Below are 26660 nucleotides of genomic sequence, written 5' to 3' on the forward strand. Positions count from 1 at the left end.
CGAATATTCCTTGTTTATTTGAGTGGAGATTCTGACTTACAGTGAAAAACATCCCTGGCTGACTTAACCACAATCTGAGATTTGAAGGAGTAGAGTGACATCTAGTGAGTAAGTTCTTTTTCACAATTTCATCAGTTTAGATATTTGTGCACACCCAAACAATATGTACATTTGTTCTACATGCTTCATTGGGGTCATTGATTATGGCCCAAAGGGGTCCTGTTATCCTCCATAGTAAATACCCCACACCCAGGTTAATCATGAAAAGACCACGATTGTTTTTTAATAGGATAAACTTATTGGTTTCTGTAATTAGTAAAATCCAGAAGTGTCTGAATTTAGTAGTATACAAGTATGCAGATTCCTTCCCTGCAAATTCTATTGCTGGAAAAACAGTAGCAACTCCTTGAGTCCTTCAGGAATATTTTTCAATATGGATATATTGATACCACTTTTTCAGAAGTTGTTTATAGAGTGCAATGCAATTTGATGACCAGTTGAAGATTTTAACACAATTACCTGCTGCAAAATCCACGTATATAAATGACTTCTGTTTGAGAAATCTAAAGGGAGGGGTAAGGGTGGCAACATCCATGTAAATAAAAGCCACCAAAGAGAGTAGGAAAGGACATCTTTAATAGTTGTTGTGCCACTACCGAATTCAGGAAAATAGAATCTGAATTATTTGCACATCAGAGCCAAAATGCTTTTACAACCTCAAAAAGTTGAAGGCTGTCAGTAAATTGGAAAATGCAGGTGAAAGACATTAACAAGTTCAAGGCTATCAGTATTATGAAAAAAATATGCATTAAAAAAGGGCAGGTTGACACTGATTTTGACAAAGCCACCAGGACAAACCATTAGAATTGTTGTGAGTTGCTGTTGTTGTTTTGGCAGGGTTCGTTATTTATTCTCATCCCATCAGACTTTCCCATTTGGCCCATGAAGCTGTTCCGGGCAAACCATAGCCACTCGCCCTACGCCTGATGTCATGCAGGTGAGGGCAAGGCTTGCCTGCCCCTGAAAGCACCTGACAACCAGGCACCTTCCCCTGCCCAAGTCCATCACTTTAGGAGCAAGAGGGCCCTTTAATTCAAGTCACCAATCTCCTTTTGCTTGGCAAAGGTTCTCTCAAACCCTATTTGCCTTATAGGGTCCCCAGTTCTAGGTTCCTAGAACCTCAAACATTCTCCCAACTACTGGTATTCTGCTGCCACCATGTAAACACTAATACCTCTGACTTTGCCACAGTAAATATGTTCTCAGATATGTTCTCTTGAACTGGAGCACCTTAGACTTGTTTGGATTAAGGTGCATGTGTCAAAGCTACGCCCCTTCAGAAAGGCAGAACTGCTGTGCCAAAATGATCTACACCTGCGGAGATCATGATACTGTTTGGTTGTACTCCCCCTTTCCCCAAAAATCAGGTTGGGCAAGTTCTAGAAAGAAACCATAGGAACACAGGAAAAACACAGAAGAACAATGCTGTGTAGGTAAAGGGACCCCTGGACAGTTAAGTCCAGTCAAAGGCGACTATGGGGTGTGGCGCTCATCTCGCTTTCAGGCCGAGGGAGCCGGTGTTTGTCCATAGACAGCTTTGTGGTCATGTGGCCAGCAGGACTAAACCATTTCTGGCACAACGGGACACTGTGGTGGAAACCAGAGCGCACGGAAACACCGTTTACCTTCCTGCTGCAGGGGTACCTGTTTATCTACTTGCACTGGTGTGCTTTCAAACTGCTAGGTTGGCAGGAGCTGGGACAGAGCAATGGGAGCTCACCCCATTAGGGGATTCAAACCGCCAACCTTCTGATCAGCAGGCCAAGAGACTCAGTGGTTTAGACCACAGCGCTAACCACTCCCTTTAATGTCATATAACTTCCCTATAAAACACGAGTGGGGGGAAAGTGGAAATTCTGGAGTAAAGTTCTGTGGGAACATCTTCATTTGACCTTAGTTTAATATTTTAAATAATGACATCTAGTGATTAACATGTGGCTTTTTTTTACAATCTGTTTCATCAGTTTGGAATGATTTGGAATAACCATTCACTATATACATTTGTTCTGCATGCTTTGCAGAAAGGACATACTTAAACTATGTCATCGTTGACTTTGGGGATATAGAATCTGAATTATTTGTATTATTTACCATAACACAATAGAGTCTAAATGCTTTGACAACATCAATAAATTTAAGGGTGTCAATAATTTGGAAAATGCAGGTTAAAGGCACAAACAAGTTCAAGGTTACCAGCATTAAGCCAAATACAAATCTAAAGGACAAGGTGACACTGATGTTGATGGAACACCTGTCCGTTTCAGTTGAGTAGGAAGGCAAATGCTCTGCAGGACAAAACATTCCTATGTTTCCTTTTCATCTTATTTGGCAACAGGGAGGAGGGGGCTAGAAAACTTGTACACTTTGTATGGGAGCAGGGACTTCAAAAGTCCTAACACCCATTGAAATGAATGGGAACTGTACAAGTGCTCAGTTTCACATTTATATAAGAATATTTGAAGAATATGGGGTTAATGTCCAAAATATGTTAACCATTTTTGATAAATAGACTTCTAAAAAAAGAATATGAAGCTCAGTTGCACAGTTGAACTTGTTTTTAAAAAAACCCACCAGTATTTTAAAAATATTGTCAATAAGGTTGCAAAATCAATTGCTGCTCTCTCCCCAGGCTTTTGTTACTACCCCCCCCCCCCGTCATGGTATTGATGGAGAACGCAGGGGAGGAGGAGAGACAAGTAGAGGAAGGGGGGCAGGAAGTGCCATTGGAGGAAAGGAGGGAAACTCAGGAGGAGGCAGTGGCGTAGCGTGGGTTGTCAGCACCCGGGGCAAGGCAAGTAATTTGCGCCCCCTCTGCCCTAGGGGCAGAGAGCTGCGAGTGCGAGTGCGCCCCCCCGATGTTGCGCCCCGTGCGGCCGGCCCCCCCTGAACCCCCCATACTACGCCACTGGGAGGAGGGAAGGCTCACAGATGTTGGAGCAGAGCCTCAACACTGCACAGGAAGCTCTGGCACGGACAGCGAAGCAGTGCCGGTTCCATCTGCTCAGGAAAGGTGAGTGTTAAAGAGGAGGGGGCAGAGACATCACATGAGAATGCCTCGCCTCTTCTGCTGGAAAAGGGGTGGACGTAAGTCACTCCGAGAATCTGACCCAGAGGGTTCGGATGCTTGATTATGTGTGCTGCTTGTACATATGTAAAATAAAGGATGTATATATGTATCTCTGAGTGAGCAGAGGCATTTCTTGCGGAGAGCATTCACAAGCCATCACCCCCCCATCATTAGATTTAGTATATAGACACGTTAATTTGTAAATGATGCAGCAGACGGCAGGGTTTTTCAAGTCAATTTTTGAATCTGTTTGCTTGATATTTATTTGATCACAATAATTTCTGAGAAGATGAAAATCCTAATAATGAGAATCACACGGAAGCATCAACAGTCATGCAGTGTTTCTGGTGTCCTACAACTTATTTGCTGTTCACTTTCCTTCCTGGGGATGTTAATTTCCTCATTTGCCTTTTCTTTGATTTTACTTTTCACCCTGGTAGAAGACGAGAGACAATAGCAACATGTCAAAAGGCCAACAACACTGCCATCATTTAGAAATATATTTTTCGGGAAATACACATATAGTTATTATAAGTTATATATACATATGTGTACCTGTATAATAATAATATTTGTACCCCGTTCATCTGACTTGGTTGTCCTGGGCTTCCTCCCCAAATATAAAAACATAGGAGGCCATCATATGCTAAAATGTTCCCTATACAAGGTTGCCTTAACGTCTCTTCTCGAGTCAGATAGATGTTTATTTCCTTGACATCTGATGGGAGGGCGTTCCACAGGGCAGGCGCCACTACTGAGAAGGCCCTCTGCCTGGTTCCCTGTAACCTCACTTCTTGCAGTGAGGGAACTGCCAGAAGGCCCTCAGAGCTGGACCTTAGTGAACAATGGCGGTGGAGACACTCCTTCAGGTATACTGGGCCGAGGCCATGTAGGGCTTTAAAGGCCAGCACCAACACTTTGAATTGTGCTCGGAAACATACTGGAAGCCAATGCAGGTCTTTCAGGATTGGTGTTATATGGTCCCTGCGGCCGCTCCCAGACACCAATTTAGCTGCCACATTCGGGATTAGTTGCAGTTTCCGAGTCACGGTCAAAGGTAGCCTCATGAAGTGCACAGTTTGACCTTGGGCCATTCATCCTCATCTACCTCATAGGGGTGTTGTGAGGAAGGTCAAGCTGAGAAATTGAACATTGATGCATTGGTTTTATATGTGTTGGTATCAACCCTGCTACCTATCTTACCTCTCATTTATGATGCCATCCTACATTAACTATTACATTCTGCTTGCCAGTCCTCTGGTATGACAGGAGAAACCAGTTCTTTAAACTTCTGCAAGGGGCAAGCCGCTTCACAGCCCGGTAAAACAAGAGCTTGGGGTGGAAGATTTTTTTGGGCCCGATAGTGCATCTCAATGGTGAACTCACTGAAAAGAAGAAATGTAGGTCATTAAGAGCATTATGTTGTGCGGATGCCTGATGATCGTCTTCTAAAGCAACTACTCTATTCCAAACTTAAAAATGGAAAGCGTAATGCTGGTGGCCAACAAAAGAGGTTTAAAGACTGTTTCAAGGTAAATCTAGAAAACTGTAGTATAAACACTGACAAGTGGGAAACACTGGCCTGCAAGCGCTCCAGTTGGAGAACAGCCTTTACCAAAGGTGTCATGGGCTTTGAAGACGCTTGAACTCAGGATGCAAGGGAGAAACATGCTAGGAGGAAGGCATACTTGGCAAATCCACACTGTGATCAATTCCCGCCTGGAAACCAATGTCCCCACTGTGGAAGGACATGTGGATCCAGAATTGGCCTCCACAGTCACTTGTGGATTCATTGTTAAAACCGTGTTTATGTAAGACAATCTTACTCGGCTATGAGTGATCGCCAAAGAAAGAAGAAGTCATTTCTACAAGATGCAGCCATATATCACCTAGGTCTCACTTCCATTTCATAAGAACTGATCTGAGAAGTCTTCTGATAAGATGGGTGGACTTCTGTACTGCTAACCACGGAAGGCTCAAGACAAGTTGCTGATTTTCTCGACTGAATGCTAATCATCTTGAGGGGATTTACTTAAAGAAGCAAAACCAGCCCTTTGTCGCAAGCTGCCTGGTTGTTCAAAGGTATGCACACCTCACCCACTCAGCTATGAAATAATTTTTCAATAGCATTTTGAACAGCCAGATGTCAAGCTCAAACGCAGAGGGAACGCAACTGATTTTTGACCCATTTCAGCAGTGCAGGAATTTTGAGAAGAAATACTGTGTTTGAGAAGATGAATGAATTTGCAGATGCTTACCCAATAAATCACTGATAATTATTGAATATACGAGTTCATATTTACCCACTGTCTTCTTTATATAGCTCAAAAAACAGGCAGGCGGCATATGGAGGTAGCTTTACGTCGAAAACATTGAGTGCTACTTGGAGAGCAACTATTGTGGTATCATGCTATAAAAGGGAGAAAAAAAATTCCTTATAACTTTTATGACAGAAGTTTTTGTGTGTGTACATATGTGTATATATGAATATATAGAAAGAGAGTTCTTATCTCAGACTCTGCTAGTTTAAAAGATGCCGTTTTAGACAAGGGCCTCATTATGGTCTTTAGGACATGTGATATTGCAAAGGGATCATGCTTGCAAATAATCCAAGCAGGCACTAAAGGGAATGAAATGTGCAGTCAGCCAGCTAATTTAGTATTTTAACATGTAGTTTCTTCACATTTGTAGCTCTGAGGCTGCCTTCAGTATCGATGAAACCTTATGTCAATCATCTCTCTCTCTTTCTCTGTGTAATTACTTTTATTTTGCAGGAACATGAGCTGTGTTGGGACCCTGATTTGGGCTGGAGGGCTATGCAGTTTTCCTACCCAAATCTCTCCCTACAGCCCCCCAAAGATAATGAACAGAATGTGGCCCAATCCAGACCAGGAGGGTAGGGCGACTCATCAAGAGCATAACTGTTTCCCCTTCAAAGTAAAAAGTGACACTCTGTTTTTCAACCCTGTTTTTAAAAGATGTGATGTGCATAATGTTACTTGAGTAGACAAATCTCATTTCCAAATACTCTGCTTAAAGAGGGGAGCCAAAAAGTAGCAGGAGAATGCGAGCTACAGAAGGTTTGGTCAATTTTAAATGTTCATACTTACGGCTGAATACATTAACATTTTTCTTCCATCAGTGGACTTAGTAGCCTCTGTCATCTTATTCAAAATATCTTTCACAAGGAGACCTTAATGGTGATGGAAAGGAATACAAATGCTGGTGAAACCAAGAAGCCCTTTTATCTTTAACCAATTGTTAAAGTAAATTGGCAAAGACTTTTTTTCCAGCTGGGGCAGAGAAGTTCTAACATTCTAGGAATACTCCCAATTCAATTGGGACAGTTGACGGGTATACCATATGTGTGCTGAGATGGTCTATATACACCTAGGAATGTGACTTCCGACTCAGCTACATTAGGAAAGAAAGAAAGAAAGAAAGAAAGAAAGAAAGAAAGAAAGAAAGAAAGAAAGAGAGTTTTAAATGCGCTGTAACATTGGGACACCAGTTGCCGCTGTAGAGTTGGACGCTTTGGCAACATGACTTCCCACTTTAAGCTTTATAATGCGTTTTCCTGAAATGTTTCTTTAATGAGTCTAATTCCAGCCTTTGTGTCTACACATGAGGCACGCAGCACAGAAAGATGTGGGCTTTGTTTTGCTTTTTCTTACCTCCTTGTAGTCGTGATTTCTTTTCTCTTTCATGTATCCCAAACATTGCATTTAAGGAAAATGCCAAAAGATCTTTCAAATTGTCCATGACTTCGTTAGTAGCCCAGGCTGGTAAGAACTGCTTATGTTTTTCCTACAGTTAAAAAGAAATAAAAACGGGTGGTGATTCATCTGTCAGCCACGCCTTTGCTCTCTCACTCTCATCTGTTCTGTTGTTTCACAGACTTTCATGTTTCTATATAGGAAAACCCATTCCATGCCACATTGGGGCCCACACAAAATGGCTCACAGCCAGCCAATAAAACCCTATTACAATGAGAGGGGATTTGGTCTAAATAAATTTCCACAATTGTAGGATTAGAATTAGACTACATAGGTTTTTGAGGTCTCCTCTCCCAGCCCCATGTCTATGGCAGTTAAAGAAAAAACACACACAGTCCCAACTAGAAGTTCCCCTTTTTGTGGGGGGAGAATAGGCCTCTCCCTAACTAAAGGGGTGTTTTAGCTTGGCTGAAATGTGTCTTTGATTTCTGATAATGTCTCTTATTTGGAGCATAGAGAGGTGTGTGTGTGTGGTTTTGTGTGTGTGTACCAGCCTTTCTCAACCTGTGGGTCCCCAGATGTTGTTGAACTACAACTCCCATCACCCCTAGCTAGCAAGGCCAGAGCTCAGGGATGGTGGGAGTTGTAGTCCAACAACATCTGGGGACCCACAGGTTGAAAACCGCACAAAGGTAAAATGTACATTTATAGCTCTACACAACCTTGCCCCCTAAAGCCACCACTGATACGTGGTCCTTCCTTGTAAGGTTTCCTAGATGGAAATGCGTCCCTGAAGCTGAAAATGGTTCCTCATCCACAATGTAAACAGTAGCTTGGACCACTGCAGCTTCTGCTACTATGGTTCCAACAGCCTCCAGCACAAATAATATTGAAAGCAGGATCGTTAATGACCTTGCCACAAGTGTGGCTTTTATCTGCCATGTGCCACCTGACCTCGTCCTAAACCCCTTGGTCTGTTTTGTTGGGGATGAATGAGTTTCATATAGGTTTACTAGAAATTACCTGAACAAGTAAAGCATCGTACGCATTCCAGAGTTTGTGACTGTTAAAATCCAGAAGAGCCTTCATATCGTATCCCAGGTTAGATGCTAATTGACCTAGAAATGGCTGAAAGATAAAGAGCAGAAGGATTAATGAACCAGTAAGTGCAAAGGAATGGTAGGGCCTGATCCTGCAGTGACTGCCATTTTTTAATGGGGCAGAGTATTTGCCCTGCCAGTTCCATAATGTGGGGGGTGCTGCAATAGCCCCCAATCTTAGAGGACAGAATTAAATGGTGGGCTTTCAGAGCTTGATCCTAAGGAGCACAAGGGGATTGAAAGCTATTGGCAAACAAGACTGAAATATACTCGGAGTCGAGTGTGGATTTCATGCTCTTTATTTAGCTCATAATAGTGAGGAATGAAAGTTACCCCCAAATGTCTGCTTTATATACATTATTTACAAAATGGGCCGCACGTGATTGGTTAATTCCGGGATTCTCCTGTAGGCCAATCAGGTTGCGGATTCACTTCCGCCTGGAGCTGGATAGGGTGGCGCCTGTGGACCAATCATACTGCTGCATTGTTCTAGGACCAATCAGACTGCTGCATTCTGAATCCTATTGTTCTAGGACCAATCAGACTGCTGCATTCTGAATCCTATTGTTCTAGGCAGCGGCGTAGCGTGAGTTGTCAGCACCCGGGGCAACGCAAGTAATTTGCGCCCCCTAACCCGGGGCAAGGCACGTAATTTGCGCCCCCCCTAACCCCTAACCTGCGAATTGCCGCTGGCGCTGCTGCCCAAACGACGCCGCTTGCCCGGAGGAGGAGGGGGGCAGAGAGGCGAGGAAAATGCAACGGCCCAGCAGCTGCAGCAGCAGCGGCGGAGGCGGGGCTATGAGGAGGGGCTGCCTGGCGCGTCCTCCGCTGCAAGCGCTGAGAGCCGCTGCCTGCCGGGCGCCTTCAGCCGGGCGCCGCGAGACATGCGGCTCTGCTACAGCCTGCGCCCGAGGCTCTTCGGCGACTCCGGAGGCAGCGAGCGCCCCCCCCAGATGTTGCGCCCGGTGCAGCCTGCCCCCCTTGCACCCCCCACGCTACGCCACTGGTTCTAGGACCAATCAGACTGCTGCATTTTGGATCCTATTCAACTCAGTACATAACAAAGACGTTAATAGGCAACCAGAGTGCTTTGGAGCATGCTCAATGGCCCCTGAAGACAGCAGCAGGAATAAAATTGACTGCCATTGTTCTGCACCAGTCAGGTTACAGCTTCGGAAGAGCCTTCAAAGGCAGACCCACGCAATGGTCATTTCGACTGCGAGGTGGGAAAGATTTAGATTGCCTTGGAGACATAGGATATGAATGGTGGCTTTGTTGAGCTCCAGTCAACTTGAAGTTGCCAATACGGACACTTCCAACCTCTTACTACTTCCAGGTGGGATGCTACCACAAGCTGGAAAAATCCACATTCAGCCAAAGCCCGTCTTATTTCTGCAGTCCTCCTTACCACAGGTGGGAACAGGTGGTCAAAGGAAATTACTGGCTGCTTTGAAAGAAAAGTGCTCCTGACAACTGGTGATAGTGACACCAGTCTCAGTGTTCCACATCTGTGAAATAGTACAGACAGCGGCCATTTTACGTGTGTCCGATTGATGCACCTCTGTGCACACACTCATTGTTGCGGATCTTCGGGGTGGGAGTGTGGGCATAATGGGGTTTAATGAGGTGGGGTGGGCTTATGCATGCTCCAGCAATGCGCATGGGCGCCAGGAACGCAACCCCCCATGGACATTTCTACATCTGTCCTGAATTTTATTTTTCCACTTCAGAGCGGATAGGAGGAAAGGAACAAAAGAACCCCATTCTCTTTCATTTTTGCTCCCAAAGAACAAGAGACCCCTTCATTCCCTTTTGCTAGTGAAAAGGACGTGGAGAGCAGTAACCAACCAGGGCAGAGGGGTGGAGGGAGAGGGAAAGTGAGCAGGAGAGGCCCCAGTGGGCATTTTGTGCATGCCCCCTGCAAACTTGGCAGCGCCACGGCCTGCTCCCCACAGCCAACAAGGCAATCCGCCCAGACCTCTTTCATTGCCCCCTTTGGGAAAATCGATTCTCGCTTTATTTTACAAGCAGGCAGGAACATGAAAAATAAAACATTTCAAAGCTGCACAGTGCACAGGTTGTAATTTCAGAGAGACGGTTGATTCATCTCCAGTTTTAAGCAGCCCATGGAAGTCAGTTTGACTTGCACAACTGCTAAAAGGACCTGTAAGCAAAACAATAGCAAATTTATAATGAGGAAAAACGGTTTATAATAGACGTCACATCAAGAAACAAAAGGCATTTGGCTGTCTTATCAGACATTCGCAGCACATTCTGAGGTATGTCTACTCAGAAGTAAGCACCATTGATTTCAGTGGTATTTACTCGCATGGATTGCAGCCATAAGATTTCCCCTTTCCATTTCTTACCATTTGACTTTTCAGTTTTTCCTGGACTGTTTTGGATCCAAAAGTTTCCTTTAGAAGCTGACCGAACTTTGGACATGGAGCGCGAACAGGATAATGCAACAACTAATGAAATGAAATGAAACATATCAGCTAAAAAGACCTCCTCATATTGTCATCTGCCTGTGTATAATACATATGTCCATCCTAAATTCAGATTATTAGTGGGAAGATGCTTGAAGAGCAACCAGTCAGTAGCGTGTGATTACAACTTCCACTTTTTCTGTTGCAAAAAGTTGCCTTGGTCAGGGGCGGCTTGTGCTAAAGGCTTGGTGGGTTTGCATGGAGATAGAAAGTAGAGCTTCCATGTTTGCTAGACTTTCAGTGCTGACCTTTCTTCAGACTGATACTCTCAGGGCTGCTGACCTCACTTCCTCCTTCTTCACCCCACCATTGAGAGGAGTTATTATTCCTTTCTCGCTCTACTGCAGAGATGGAAGAGCAAGCATGGTTCTTTGTACATTTACCTCAGCTGCACCTAGGATCTGTGCTATCCAACAAATATTTCCTACAATAAACTTCACGTTCTTATTTTCCTTTCTCAGAGTCTGAGTGTGACTGCAGCAAGGGTCAAGTGTGCCCCTCCGAGCAGGTATTTTAATGCACACTGTAACTTCTGCTGGTGCATTTATCTCTCTATTTAACTGAAATATTCACCTCTCAGGTTGCCATGTTTCCATTGAACTGGGAGTGGAAAAGGTTAAAAATACCACACATTTCCTTACCCTTTCCTCTGAAAGTGGCACAGTATGAACTGGAATTGGTTGCCAAGCGATCTCTTTGTTCCAGATTTGGTTTCCTTTAGGAGGAAAGAGTCCGGCCAGATTGGCTTGAGCACTCATAATGGTTCGATCATAATCTGTACTTCGGACATAAATCTGAGAAGGAAAAAATGAAAGAGTGGCTCAGGATGGTATTGTTGTTTTGATCCTAGATGGTTGTTTTCCACAGGGGGAGATTTAGATCTAACTTGCATACCCACACCAACCCACTTTCAGGGTTGCTGTTCTGGTGACTGCTGTCTTCTTTTTCTGTCTGTGCCCCATCTCCTAACTGGAAATCCAGTGGGAGGGGAGGGACAGAACCAGGAGGACACGGGAAAGGAAAGACAGGGTCTTTCACCTTCTCTCGCCCTCTCTGCTGCAATGATCATAGTAGCCATTGTAAGGAGGGGAAAGGTTGGCGATGGAAAGTCACTGCGGATGCTGCTAGGCTTGTGGGGATTGCAATTATGAGTAAATTTTGAACACATGGTGGAAATCACTACACTTCTGCTTCTATTTGCTTGTCCCAATCCAACAAGCATGGGGAAACCCATCCATAGCTAAGCGGCATTTTAGAATGAATTGATTTTAGAATGTATTTCAATTAATTGAATGTGATTTTATGTAAACTGTGTTACTTTTACTGTTGTTAGCCGCTCTGAGCCCGGCTTTGGCTGCGGAGGGCAGGATATAAATAAAATTTTATTTATATTATTATTATTATTATTATTATTATTATTATTATTATTATTATTATTATTATTTGACCCTAACATTATATTAGTATAAATGTTATTGCTGAGAAAACGGGGAAGTTAGTTCCAATACTTGCTTCCTTTCGCTTGTATTCATCACTTAAGAAGTCCTTATATCTGTCCTTTATGAGTTGACCCAACAAGTATTGCTGTCGCATTCCACGCTGTGGGAAAAAGGAAAAGGAAAAGTATGCATGTAAAACTCATAGATGCAATTTACCGTCCCCTCCAAGCTACTTCTGACTATTTCAAAGGATAAAGGAACACTTTGTGTATTCTAGGCTCGCGGTGTTGGGTGTACATTACATCATCATGAAAAAGCTAAGCTCTGGATTTTGGCCTGTTCCTTTCCGCAGCACCAGGAGAACAAGGTTAACATCTAGATTTGTGGCAGGTCTCCAAGACTGAAAAAAGAGGCTGGACCAGATTCTGTTACAAGTTATGGATGTGTGCTGATATGGCTGTAGCTCTCAGATCACTGGCATTGTTCTAGAGCTGGGTTATGAACGCCATTTACATTCACAGCCCAAACCGTGGACTATGATAGTGGGAGCTGTGTTTTGGCAACTTCTGCAGCCTGGGAGTAAAATGTTCACTGCTCTTCGTTGAGCGGGGGCTTATGATGGTGGCATCAGGTTTTCTTCTTCTAAACAATGCTTTGTTGCCATTCCACATCCTGCTTGATGCATGTCTTTTCCCTTGTAGCCCACGGCAATATTCTTGGAACAACACTACCTCATGAGGAAGTGTCGTTTCTAAGAACTCAGTTTGAGGTGAGGAAGATGGAACCCATGCTCAACAGCAGCAAAAGATTAAGGTACCTCCCTGCCCTTCCGGGACAGTCGTGTCCGACTCTAGGGTTGTGCGCCCATCTCACTTAAGAGGCCGGGGGCCAGCCTTGTCCGGAGACACTTCCGGGTCACGTGGCCAGCGTGACAAAGCTGCTCTGGCGAGCCAGCACCAGCACAGCACACGGATTAGAAAGTTGCAAAATTTCTAAATGCTGCAATTGACCTTAGACTATGATTGCTCTTTGCCTTTTTTAAAAAAAATAAATAAATAAATTTATGTAGTTAACATTCTGTAATTTGAGTTAGTGGACCATACATAAATTATATTACTGTTTGTGTACATTGTACTGAAATGGGCATTGCTATTATTGGAGCCTGAAATAATAAATAACAACGTTTCAGAAGTTTCAGAAGCTTTGTAGAGATTTGGACGTTTGAGCAGTAAAGCCATTCCGTTAAATAAAATAATAAAACTAATAATTAGTATCTTAATGAGTATTATATAAAGGCAATCAAATCAACAAAATACGTTTTCATTTCTTAGAGCATTATCAGACCGTTGTGAGCTGTCCATATCCTTGTGGCCAGACATCTTCCTTGACCAGGTTAGTGGGAAAAGTTGAAAGAGGGCTTCTGTCGCCATGCCGGTAAACCTGGTGAAATGTTTTGAAGATTGCATTAGTTTTCAAGAAAATAGAATTGGAGGCAATCTATCAGAATGAAATATTAGCTGCCCTGCTGCCTGTCAGGGAAGAGTTAGAAGTTTCCAGTTTATCAGAGGGAGAAAGCATTCCCCAAGGGGGGAGGGAGAGCAGTGAATCTAATAGAAGGGAGCAAAAGGAACAACAGGGAGGGACCGGCTGTTCCCAGGAAAGGCAAGGTTAAGTTCTAGCTCAGATTGGGAGGAGGGGAGATACAGGCCAGCTCTAGCCAGGAGGTTAGAAAAAAGAGCGGGAAAACGAAGGGAAAGGCGCCTTCGCCATTTTGAGGGTGGCTGGTCATGGAGAAGCAGAGCTCAGAAGGTATCTGAAAGAAGTGACTCTGAGGAATAATAGTTAAGAACTGTTTATAAGATTATTTTGTTAATACACAATAAAAAGTTATAAAAGAACAAGAAGCGTTTGTGTGGTGATCTGAAGAGGACCACGACCAGTCCTGACAGAATACCTTCTGCTCTGCACCTCTTCACTATATGTAAAGAAGAAGCCAAAATGGAGGGAGCTGTGGCGCCAGTTGGGCAAGGAGAAACCCCAGCGCTCCAGCTAACATGACAGGACTTATGGCAACAGAACTTACAGTTGAAAAGTCAAGTCGACGTACTATTGGCAGCATTGGGAGAACATAGAACCATGTTGCAAGTGACACAGGGAAACAGAGTGAGTAAAACATTTACTGTACGTCTGCGTAGCTTCAAGGGAGAAACCTCTGAATACATGGCTTTCAAGACAGAAATTTCTTACATAATTGAGATAAAGGATAAAGAATTTCAATCTGAGCAAGAGAAGGTTGCTTATGTGATTAATTTCTTGGAAGGGAGGGCTAAGGACTGTGTTATACCCCTAATATCTCGAAGGGATGCCGCCCTAGGAAATCTACAAATGTTTCTGCAGTATCTAGACACGGTTTTCTTAGACCCTGCGCATGAAACAACCACAGCTAGGCAGCTGTTGAGAATGAGACAAGGAAAAGACACTGTGGGAGTTTATTGGTCCAACTTTAGTTTGCTGGTGCAGAAATTAAAATGGGATCTGAATTCCCCAACAGTTGCAGCCCTTTTTAGGGAAGGACTGAATAATGAGATTTTAGACCAATTGACCCAAATGCCAGAACCTAGTTCCTTGGACTCTCTGGTCCGAACGTGCCTGCAATTGAGCCTACGCATAGAACGGAGGGCGAGTGAAAAGAAGGAACAATGGAGACCGCGATGGCGGGAAAACAATATCGAAAGTACAGAAAGCAGAATTGGCAACGTGCCAGGACGAGAGCGGCCAGAGCCCATGGAATTAGGGGCAGCCAGACCCCTCCCAGTTACTACCTCGTCCATGGTAAGAGGAAATGCAGGGAGAGGAAGAGACACGAGGCGTTGCTTTGTCTGTGGAAAACCAGGGCATCTAGCACGACAATGTCGCAATCGTAAAGGATGGGAGTCTCTATCTGGAGCAGACATGGGAGAAGACAATTGCCCAAAGGAACTGCATCAGGGAAAAGAATGTCCCCGGCTGGAAATGGGAGCTTGCAGCCGGGTGGAGGAACAATAGAAGGCTCTCACGCGGAACCACCTATCCCAGGAACGGTGAAGGTGCAACTACAACTACCCAATGGACGTAGGGTCCAGGTAGAGGCGCTGTTAGACTCAGGAGCGTCAGCAGATTTCATAGACCAGAAATTGGTACAGGAACACAAGATCGCTTTGTTACCTTTGAATTTCCCACTATGAGTGAAAACAATCGACAGCAGACCACTACTGTCAGGAGAAGTGACTTACGAGACTCCATCAATGAGAATGGATATGGGTCATCACTCAGAGACCAGGGCATTTCATGTGACCAAACTAGCTGGGCACCCGATAGTCCTGGGCATGAGTTGGCTCAATCGTCACAATCCAGTGATTGCCTGGCATCAAAGGTCTTTGGTTTTTGGTTCGATCTATTGTATGACACATTGTTTGGGGCAAAAGGGGAAAATCTCGGTGGAAGTAATGGGAGCAGAGGTGGAAGGGAAGTTGATGGGGAATGAAAGTGAGATTCCATCACAATATATTGCTTATCGGGATGTTTTTTGTGAAAAAGAAGTGGATAAACTTCCACCACACAGGCCCTATGATTGCAAGATAGATCTAGTCCCTGGGGCACAGTTGCCACCAAGCAAGATATATGCCATGTCGGAAGTAGAATCTGCAGCATTGAGGGAGTTCCTGCAAAAGAATTTGCAGAGAGGTTTTATTAGAGAGTCCACGGCCTCAGGGGGTGCTCCTGTCTTTTTTGTCAAAAAGAAAGGGGAGGAAGGGGCACCGAGATTAGTATGTGACTTCAGAATCCTTAATAGCCAAATGAAGCCTCGCGTGTGCCCACTGCCACGTATAGATGACCTCTTAGAGAGAGTAAGGTCAGCCAAAGTCTTTACCAAGCTTGATCTACGAGGAGCATATAATCTGATAAGGGTCAGAGAAGGGGATGAGTGGAAAACCAGTTTTTGTACTAAGTATGGTGCATTTGAATTCTTGGTAATTCCTTTTGGCTTGCAAAATGGCTCAGGGGTATTTCAAACCTTCATCAATCACGTCTTGGCAGGTATACTGGATCAGTTCTGTGTCTCTTATTTAGATGACCTCTTAATATATAGTGAAAGTATGGAAGAACATGTAAACATGTCACGCAGGTGTTAGAGAGATTGAGGACCAACAGGTTATATGTGAAGTTAGAAAAGTGTAAGTTCCACACACAAAATGTGGAGTTCCTGGGATATTGCATTTCACACAAAGGGGTGCATATGGACCCCAGTAAAGTTCAGGCAGTGGTGGAGTGGGAGGCACCTAAAACTAAGAAAGAACTACAGAGGTTTTTAGGATTTGCTAATTTCTACCGTAAATTCATAGGTAATTACTCCAAAATCACAACACCACTGACTGATTGTCTAAGAGGCAAGGGGACATTCAGATGGTCTGAGGAAGCACAGAAGGCCTTTGATAAATTAAAGGCAGTGTTTGCTTCAGAAAAATATCTTATGCACCTAGATCCAAGTAAACATATGAAGGTAGAAACTGATGCCTCTGATAGGGCTATTGGGGCCATTCTCCTGCAACAGGACAAGGAAGGGGACTGGAGACCCTGTGCATTCTACTCTAGAAAATTAGATCAATCAGAACAAAACTACACCATATTTGATAAGGAACTTTTAGCTGTGCATGCTGCCTTTAAAGTGTGGAGACATTTTTTGGAAGGGGCGTCACATCAGGTGGTGGTACAAACAGATCATAAGAATTTAGAGTATTGGAGAACTGCTAGACAGCTAAACCAAAGGCAAATTAGGTGGGCGGAATTTTTTGCTGGGTATAATTTTAGGCTTGAGTACATACCTGGGCATCAAAACGTTCGTGCAGATGCGCTATCACGCAAACCTGAGTATATGGAAGGAGAAGCACCTCCCAGGTTGCGAGAAATGCTGAGATCGGATCAGTGGGGGGTGCAGCCGTAGCAGTGGACGGCAGAGAATTCCAGCGATTGACAGCAACAGATGAGTTTGCACAAAAGAAAATGGAGGAACTGAGAAAAGGTAGAGGGGAAGAGGAAGGTTTCAAGGAAAAAGGTGGATTGTTGTACAGGAGAGGGGTGCTGTATGTACCTGCAGGTGAATTAAGAGGTAGAGTGTTGAGGCAACATCATGATAACCCGACTGCAAGACATTTTGGTAGAGAAAAGACCCTGTATCAGATCACACGGCAGTTCTGGTGGCCAAAGTTGAGGGAGGACGTAACGCAATATATAAGAGGTTGTGAAGTATGTCAACGAGCCAAGGCACCCAGAGCAGCTCCTGCAGGGTTGTTACAACCTATGCCTACGCCGGGAAGGCCTTGGGATGTGGTGTCTATGGATTTTATAACGGATCTACCATCATCGCATAGGCATACAGTGATCTTTGTGGTGGTTGACATGCTAACCAAGATGGCGCATTTCATACCATGTGCCAAAATTCCGACCGCGCAGGAAACTGCAAAGATGTTTTTAGATAATATTTTTAGGTTGCATGGTATGCCATCACAAATCATTTCAGATAGAGGGGCCCAATTTACATCACAATTTTGGAGGAGGTTAATGCAGTTACTAGATGTGGAGCTAAGCCTCACGTTGGCGAGACACCCGCAAACCAATGGGGAAGCTGAAAGAACAAATGCAAGACTACAACAATATTTGAGGTGTTATGCTGGTTATCAGCACAGCGGGTGGTTAGAGAAGTTGAGTCTAGCAGAGTTTGCGTATAATAATGCAATGCATGTATCTACGGGCAGAGCCCCATTTGTGGCAAACTATGGCTTGCACCCAAGGGCATTCCCAGGTCAAGAGGAGCAGTTAGCAGTACCAGCAGCAGAAGAAATGATAGAGGAGTTGAGGTGCATTCATGAGATATTGAAAGAGGATTTGGAAGAAGCTAAAGAGGCTTACAAGAGAGCTGCAGACAGGCACCGGCGAGTTGGGGAAGAAATCCAAGTAGGGAGCTGGGTATGGCTGTCTACCAAGGGACTACCAATACGAGGGAGGTGTAAAAAGCTAGAACCAAGGAGACTGGGACCTTTCCAAGTAAAGGCTCAAATTAACCCAGTTGCTTTCAAGCTTCATTTACCTGAAAATATGAGAATACACCCTGTATTTCATAGATCTTTATTGTCAGTGTTTGTACCAGCGCATAAGTATCAAAGTTCAAGGGAACCACCTCCTTTTCCCACCATGATGGGGGAAGAGGAGACCAAAGTGGAAGAGATATTAGACTCGAGAATAAGTAGAAGGAAATTACAGTATTTGGTTGCATGGAAAGGGTTAGATGAGTCTGAGAACTCATGGGAACCAGCAGAAAAAATTAACATTCCAGAATTGCAGAGAGAATTTCATAGAAAATATCCCCACAAGCCAAAACCCCATAACTGGCATCTTCAAGAATTTTTTGAAGATATAGATAGCGAGGAAGAAGAGTTCATAGGGTTCGGTCCTTCAGAAACAGAGGAGAGCGAGGAGGAGGAAGGGGGGCTTAGGGGAGGGGGTGATGTCAGGGAAGAGTTAGAAGTTTCCAGTTTATCAGAGGGAGAAAGCATTCCCCAAGGGGGTAGGGAAAGCAGTGAATCTAATAGAAGGGAGCAAGAGGAACAACAGGGAGGGACCGGCTGTTCCCAGGAAAGGCAAGGGTTAAGTTCTAGCTCAGATTGGGAGGAGGGGAGATACAGGCCAGCTCTAGCCAGGAGGTTAGAAAAAAGAACGGGAAAACGAAGGGAAAGGCGCCTTCGCCATTTTGAGGGTGACTGGTCACGGAGAAGCAGAGCTCAGAAGGTATCTGAAATAAGTGACTCTGAGGAATAATAGTTAAGAACTGTTTATAAGATTATTTTGTTAATACACAATAAAAAGTTATAAAAGAACAAGAAGCGTTTGTGTGGTGATCTGAAGAGGACAACGACCAGTCCTGACACTGCCACTCTAAATGTGAAGCACACAACCCTCTCACAACATTACCCCATACCTGTCTACTCAGAAGTCCCAATGACTTGACTTCAGTAGGTCCTGCTTTTTAAGTAAGTGGCTATAATATTATAGCCTTCGTCTATCAGAGAAATGCACTATGAAAAAGCCGCCAGAATATCTCCTAGCGGTCCTGTGCCTTTGCAATTCTGTGCAGGGGGGAGAGGTTGAAGGGGATTTGCTAATACAGCTGTATTTTGAATTTAGTTTTTGTCCTTTTGAGAGAACACAATGTACACCAGGAATTTCTAGAGCAGTGGTTTCTCCTGGACCATTTGAAAACTGCTGATGGTCTTGGTGGACCACTTAATGGTTTTTATTAACTACTGTAGTGCTTGCAATCTGCTCTGTGCTGTATAATTTTTAATTATATTTTTAGTGCTTCTTACATGTCTTATATCTTATTGTACTACACTTTGCATTTCATATAATTCAAACTGAAAAAAATGGAAGAAAGAAAATAAGTATTCAAAATCATCACGAATACTTCATGAGGACATGTTGCAGGCCCCTGAAGGAAGGGCATGGACCACAGTCCAGGAAGCCCTATTCTAGCGCTAACAGACTTTGAGGGTGGGTATCTACAAAAGGAAGACTGTCAACAATACTGTTGTGTGCTGCTAAGAATAAGTGATAGTTTGCATGCAACTTTAGTGCTGTACAGTTGGAAAAAGGAAGCAAAAGGGGAATATAACATTTTCTTATATTCAGAAAACATGCATTGCAAAATCTGCTGACAGTTGGGCATTGACATTCAGATGTCAAGTGAAATATTGAATGCACTGCCCATTGTGTGTTCTTCATAAAGCTGACCAGAAAAACCAAGAGTTTAAATTCAATCAGACAATATTCTTGTTCAAGCTCTGGTTTGTATACTTGCTTGCTCGTTTAGACATTTTATACCCTGTCCTTTAAACAATGCTTTTTGTGTGTGGTGGTACTTAGCATCATTCATCAAAAGCATTGTGTGGGATGGGAAAAATGGAAAGATGGCAACCACAAAATATGGTTAGAAATAGGGGGTAGGGGTGGGATATTCCTAGTGGTCTTTTTTAAGGGGGGAGGGAAGAGAAAAAGCTCAGAAATTTTCTCATAAAAACAAACCTTCTGAAAAAAATTCTACTTAGCATGTCAAAATGCATAAAATTATTCACAGGAACGTAATTTAGAAAGAAGAACAGCAAAGATCTACACTGTCAAGGTCATTGTTAGCAATGAAAAGAAGACCTCATGCTTACCACTACAACATGCTTCAGTTCCCTTCCTGTGATACTTGGGAGAAGGAGACCCAAGAACAGGATGAAGAAGGCGAAGCCGCAGCTATTGAAACCGTGCCACAGATGCATCACTGACCCCGTTACTCCCCGTTAGTGAAGGTGGAAAGGGAGAAAGTTGTGTTTTATAAAGAGCAAATCAAGGGGTGGAGACTATCTGTAAATTTGATCTTGGAGTTTAACTTGAAGGCTACTGATTTATGTATTTTTGTAATACAGTCAAGGACTGAGAAGGAGATGCCAAATTCTGTAGGCCTAGAGGACCACACTTGCCTGGGGGATGTGCCCCATTGCTTCTCCAAAAGGAAGGACACTTAGGTCTCTGCTTATGGGCAGGGAACCAAAGATAATGGGGAGGTTGCAGTCTCAGGCCTCCAGGAAGAACATCATGGTAGTTTGAAGTTTGAAGGTGAGCCTAGACCTTTCCAATTGGCCAGAGAAGGAATAGCTGCAGGAAGCTTACCCCAACCCCTTGCCATCCCCAGCTCAGTTTGTGTATATGCATTCATGTTATTACGGTCTTTTGCTAGCTGCCTTGAGGACCACTCAATCCAGTGGTAGGTGGGGTGCAAATCTTCTAAATAAATAAGCAAACATAGTGGCATTGCTGCCAGGAGGGGAGAAACACGCCACTCGCCCACCACACTTGTTGTCACTCAGGGTAAAGGTATGTCAGTGATGGTGGTAACAATAACCCAAACCTATTTAGAAGATAAAAGGGACGTGGGTGGCGCTGTGGGTTAAACCACAGAGCCTAGGACGGGAAGGTAAACAGCGTTTCCGTGCGCTGCTCTGGTTCGCCAGGAGCGGCTTAGTCATGCTGGCCACATGACCCGGAAGCAGTACGCCGGCTCCCTTGGCCAATAAAGCGAGATGAGCGCTGCAACCCAGAGTCGGCCACGACTGGACCTAATGGTCAGGGGTCCCTTTACCTTTTATTTAGAAGATATTGTATGCAAAAATGTATAGGACAAGCTATAATATCTGCTGGAAATGAAAAAAGGTACATTTTATCATATGTGGCGGACATGTAAGGTAATAAAAGCTTTCTGGGAGATGATATATTATGAAATTTAAAAAGTGCTGAAAATAACTTTTGTTAAGAACCCAGAAGCCTTTTTATTAGGAGTTATAGGTACCGACATACCAAAGGAGCAGAAAAGACTTTTTATGTATGGAACAACAGCCGCCCTGATGCTACTAGCCCAAAGATGGAAAGAAGACAAAGTCCCTATCAGAGAAGAGTGGCAAAGCAAGCTGATGGACTATGCCGAGATGGCAAAACTGACAAGAACAGTCAGAAACCAAGAGGACAAAAACTTTATAAAAGTATGGGGGAAAATTAGGAGACCACTGTAAGCAGATGGAAACAAAAGCAGAATTTTAACTTTACTTGTAGTGTTAAAATTACCATGGATAATATGGTTTGATATAAACATTGGAGTGTGGAAGTATATGTAGTACAGTATTAAATGTTTAAAATGGGACCCCGTGGAGGGGATGGAGGAAGTCCTGAGATTTGGAGGAATCTCTATATGAATATACTTTACGATTCTTCGCTTATAACTTTGTATGTTTAAAACCAATAATTATGATTAAGAAGAAGATATTCTGTACAGATGCATAATCTCATGGCCAATTGAAGTATTCGTATGGGCAAATAATCATGGTCAGTCAAGGAGGACATCAGCACAGCACAATACCATTATCTCCATAGATTAAGTGTTCATTGAAGAAGAGAATGTTTAAAAGCTGAGGTACATAATATTGTAGAAACAGACCCAACCGCCAATGGACCATAGTAACATTTGCCCTTAGCAGAAATTGGACACAGACATCATAGGCATCCATTATGGTCAGGATTATGCCCTTTAGCTAATACAGGGCATCTAAGATTTGCAAGAGAGGAACCGAGTGTACCTGGTTGTTTGAGGGAAATGGAAATTATATTGCATGGCTCTAAGGAAAGGACACGTTGCCATAATCTTTTCCTGAAAAATAAGAACAAAATGGGGGTGCTTTCACATATGAATAGCAAACTCTAGGGCAACAGGATTTTTGTGATGTGTAGCTGCACCATTGTAGCTGCACAGATGTAACTATTGAATTTATTTAGTTTGTTTTTTTATTATTATTAATATTTTATTAAGTTTTATCAGTGAAAGAATTCAAAAAAGTACAAAAACAGAGAAATACAAAGTCAAAATACAAAAATACAAACATTAAACACAAAAAGAAAGGGAAAAAAGAAAAACACATAAAGAAAAAACAAAACTCCCTCTTTTTTTAGTCTCTCATCTTTAGTTAACTTATTTTCCTGACTTCCTCATGCCTCCCTTTTTTGTATCCCTTTTTTAAAAAATTGGTTCAGCAAATTCATATCCAATTTAGTTTCTCTATTATCAATCCCATCTTACATTTTACCTTGTTGCTAAAACCCCTTCTATTCATTTCAACGTCATCAGCATTCAAAAATTTTGCAATGTTTCTGTAAATAAATTTAAAATTTCCTTCAATCTTCTTCCACCAACTCTTCTCCCTGGTCTTGGATTCTGCCAGTCATTTCCGCCATTTCCATGTAGTCTATTAATTGCATTTGCCATTCTTCCAGAGTGGGTAGGTCTTGTGTCTTCCAATGCTTTGCGATGAGAATTCTTGCTGCTGCTGTAGCATACATAAAAAAAGTTCTATCCTTCTTTAACACCGATTGGCCAACTATGCCCAGGAGAAAGGCCTCTGGTTTCTTCAGAAAGGTATATTTAAATACCTTTTTCATTTCATTATAGATCATTTCCCAGAAAGCCTTAGTCTTTGGGCACGTCCACCAAAGGTGAAAGAATGTACCTTCAATTTCTTTACATTTCCAACATTTGTTATCCGGCAAGTGATAGATTTTTGCAAGCTTGACTGGAGTCATGTACCACCTATACATCATTTTCATAATATTCTCTCTTAAGGCATTACATGCCGTGAATTTAATCCCAGTGGTCCACAACTTCTCCCAGTCAGCAAACATAATATTATATCCTATATCTTGTGCCCATTTTATCATTGCAGATTTTACTGTTTCTTCCTCGGTATTCCATTTCAACAGCAGATTGTACATTCTTGATAATATCTTAGCATTGGGTTCTAACAGTTCTGTTTCTAACTTTGATTTTTCCACCTGGAAACCAATTTTTTTATCCAAATTATAAACCTCTCTTATTTGAAAATAATGTAGCCAGTCTCGCACCTTCTCTTTGAGCTTGTCATAACTCTGTAATTTCAATTTGTCACCTTCCTGTTCTAAAATTTCCCAGTATTTTGGCCATTTGGCCTCCATATTAAGTTTTTTCAGAGCTTTCGCTTCCATAGGTGATAGCCACCTTGGAGTTTTACTCTCCAAAAAGTCTTTATATCTTATCCAGACATTAAACAATGCTTTCCTGACAATATGGTTTTTAAATGCCTTATGTGCTTTTACCTTGCCAAACCACAGATATGCATGCCACCCAAATATGTTGTCAAACCCTTCAAGATCCAAAACATCTGTATTTTCAAGAAGCAGCCATTCCTTCAGCCAGCAAAAGGCTGCTGCCTCATAATAAAGTTTCAAGTCTGGCAGGGCAAACCCCCCTCTGTCTTTAGCATCAGTAAGTATCTTAAATTTTATTCTGGGCTTTTTGCCCTGCCAGACAAATCTAGATATATCTCTTTGCCACTTGAAACAATCCATCTTGTCAATAATTTGCAATGATTGAAATAAAAATAACATTCTCGGCAATACATTCATCTTGATAACAGCAATTCGACCCAGCAAGGAAAGCTTCAAATTCGACCAAATTTCTAAGTCTTTTTTCACTTCTGTCCAACATTTCTCATAGTTATCTTTAAATAAATTCACATTCTTAGAAGTCATATTCACCCCCAGGTATTTTACCTTCTTTACTAATGTTAAATCTGTCTCTTTCTGAAACCTCTCTCTCTCTATCGGCATCAAATTTTTCTCCAAAACCTTAGTTTTTAACTTATTCAGTTTAAAACCTGCCACCTGCCCAAAATCCTGGATTACTTCCAAAGCCCTCTTAGTACTAGGTGTTGGCTCCTGTAATGTCAAAACCAAGTCATCTGCAAATGCTTTAAGTTTGTATTGTTTAACTCCGACCTTAATTTATTTAGTTTGTTTAGCAAAGGTCTCTGGAGGGACTCACAGCAAAGTTTTTATACAGAGGTAAATAACATGAATATCAGGACATCAATATGGATTTCACAAAAATGATATCATTTACAGAAGTGTCGTGAAATTAATAACATATAGCACAAACTTTCCACAGAAATGTCTTTTGAGATGTGGCCTCCTGAAGCTGGAGCTTCACGCTGACAGGAGCAGAAACAACATTTTCACATTTACCTCAGCTCCACAGCAGTTTTCTCAGAAGTTGTCATGCTCAGGAACTAAAATTTAGAGCCCTTTATAACAAAAAAGGTATCAACCAAAAAAAGTGGGGAACTTACAGTGCTGAGGAAATTCATAACCCATTTTGAAAGTTTAAAGGAAGCCTCACTACCAACCTGCACTTAAAGGTTCAGGGCCTTACAGAAAGGTAACATTGGGCATATCTAAACTTTCTGAGGTAATGAGTTAGTTGCCCATAATGGTGGCTGCTCTTTCCCTCACCTCTCCCACTGAGTGTGTTTGCCCTTGTTAAAGTAATGTACAGCAGTAACGTACACAGGCTCTTCCTAGGTTCAATGTTTCAAGGAGAGGAGAAGAAGCAAGAATGCTTCATGTCAAAGGTGGGAGCTTTGCCCAACGAATCTGAGGAGCATATAGTTAAAAATATAAAGGCAAGTGAGAAAAACGTTCTTTAAGTTCCTCATAGCCCTTGCCCACTTCACCATCACACCCCACTCATCATAACTGTTGGCTGAGGTGGTTGCTTTTTTCTGCCCAATGGTAGGGCCGGCCACAGAACCAACTGTTATACCAAAGTCCTCTCACTAAGTTTGCTACTTATCTCCACAAGCCGTGTGTGTGTGTGTGTGTACACCCCCCCCAAAAAAAACGATGCATCTAAATAAATGGACCGTAGTCTCTTCTTATGCCATAATAAATTTGGTTATCTTTAAGGTAAGATTCTATGGGTGACATTCAACTAAATGCTACTCAGACCTACAGTGGTACCTCAGGTTACATACGCTTCAGGTTACATAAGCTCCAGAAATAGTGCTTCAGGTTAAGAACTTTGCTTCAGGATGAGAACAGAAATGGCGCTTCAGCGGCACGGCAGCAGCAGGAGGCCCCATTAGCTAAAGTGGTGCTTCAGTTTCAGGTTAAGTACGGACCTTCGGAACGAATTAAGTACTTAACCTGAGGTACCACTGTGCTGAAATGAATTTTCCTGATCCTTAATTTCAATTGGTCTGCTCTGAGTAAAATGTAGTTGACTTCTACCCTTTGGAAGGTATGCAGGTAGCTCTGTGGGTTAAACCACAGAGCCTAGGACTTGCTGATCAGAAGGTCGGCAGTTCGAATCCCCGCAACGGGGTGAGCTCCCATTGCTCGGTCCCTGCTCCTGCCAACCTAGCAGTTCAAAAGTACGTCAAAGTGCAAGTAGATAAATAGGTACCACTCTGGCAGGAAGGTAAACAGCATTTCTGTGCACTGCTCTGGTTTGCCAGAAGTGGCTTAGTCATGCTGGCCACATGACCCGGAAGCTGTATGCTGGCTCCCTTGTCAAATAAAGCGAGATGAGCGCCGCAATCCCAGAGTCGGCCCCGACTGGACCTAATGGTCAGGGGTCCCTTTACCTTTACTACTCTTTGGAAACTGTAGTTAGATCCTTTGAACTCATTAGGACTTACTTTGCAGGAAACATGCCTAAGTCCAGGCTGCAATTAGAAACCTTACTGCAGTTGTGGTCAGGTAGCTCCTTAGATTCCCCCCCCCCCCCAAGGTTGATGACTCAAGGGGTAGCTGTTTAGGTAAGAAGGGTTTTTCACATAGCCTCCAAAACGATTAAGCAGGAACCAACAGGCTACTTTCCATCCCCAAATCTGTTCCCCTGAACTGGAGCACCTTGGAATCGTTTGGATCAAGGTGCACATGTCAAAACTACGCCCCTTCAGAAAGGGTGGAACTACCTTGCCAAAAAAATCTATGCCTGCAGCAATCATACTACTGCTGTTCAGTTTTCCACCCCACCTACCAAAACAACCAAGGCTTTGTGAGTTCTCAAAAGAGACTGGAAAAAGCACAGGGAAAACACAGGAGAACAAATATTTGATTATGTTATGAAAGGGGGAAAAGTGGAGATTATTTTTTTCCGTATTTTTGTGGGTTTTTAAAAAACTGTTATTTATTTTGACAAAGTAATAATCATAAATAAATAAGAATAAAAATGTGCACTCCACCACCGAGACCATTCCATTGTAACTATCCAACCTCCCAAAATTTCAACACCTCTTGCGATGATTTGATCCCTTTCCGTTTTAACAGTACAAATTCTACAGACACCCTCC

General features: G+C 42.9%; 1 protein-coding gene across 13 annotated transcripts; it reads right to left on the minus strand.

Annotated features, from left to right (window-relative positions):
• Window positions 1-3379: 3379 nt before the first annotated feature.
• Window positions 3380-26310, minus strand: LOC308570117 (prostatic acid phosphatase-like). 13 transcript variants are annotated; one of them, XM_081164826.1, is made up of 12 exons: window positions 24550-25333; window positions 22077-22147; window positions 13188-13311; window positions 11945-12031; window positions 11074-11226; window positions 10313-10414; window positions 7867-7971; window positions 6802-6934; window positions 6238-6320; window positions 5431-5537; window positions 4331-4512; window positions 3380-3560 (listed from the first exon to the last, which is right to left on the minus strand). In XM_081164826.1, exons 2-11 carry the CDS (start codon window positions 22136-22138, stop codon window positions 4356-4358), a joined length of 1113 nt encoding a protein of 370 aa, XP_081020952.1. In that variant the 5' UTR covers window positions 22139-22147; window positions 24550-25333; the 3' UTR covers window positions 3380-3560; window positions 4331-4355. The 13 variants fall into 13 exon arrangements, with proteins under 13 accessions (XP_081020952.1, XP_081020958.1, XP_081020964.1 ...); XM_081164832.1 differs by lacking the exons at window positions 22077-22147; window positions 24550-25333 and adding an exon at window positions 26004-26310; XM_081164838.1 differs by lacking the exons at window positions 22077-22147; window positions 24550-25333 and adding an exon at window positions 25769-25780.
• Between the last annotated feature and the right edge of the window lie 350 nt (window positions 26311-26660).

This window comes from Podarcis bocagei, assembly GCF_964188305.1.
Source record: "Podarcis bocagei genome assembly, chromosome: 12".
In the NCBI taxonomy this organism is placed as follows: Eukaryota; Metazoa; Chordata; class Lepidosauria; order Squamata; family Lacertidae; genus Podarcis; species Podarcis bocagei.

What these genes read in the sequence shown, in the direction of transcription:
- LOC308570117 (XM_081164826.1), bottom strand. Translation starts at nt 22,138, where the DNA reads ATGGCAACGTGTCCTTTCCTTAGAGCCATGCAATATAATTTCCATTTC. An exon ending in CATTTCCCTCAAACAACCAG is followed by an intron (nt 13,312 to 22,076) that starts GTACACTCGGTT and finishes ACATTTCACCAG; the next exon opens with GTTTACCGGCATGGCGACAG. An exon ending in ACGATGCTTTACTTGTTCAG is followed by an intron (nt 6,935 to 7,866) that starts GTAATTTCTAGT and finishes TTTTAACTGTAG; the next exon opens with GAAAAACATAAGCAGTTCTT.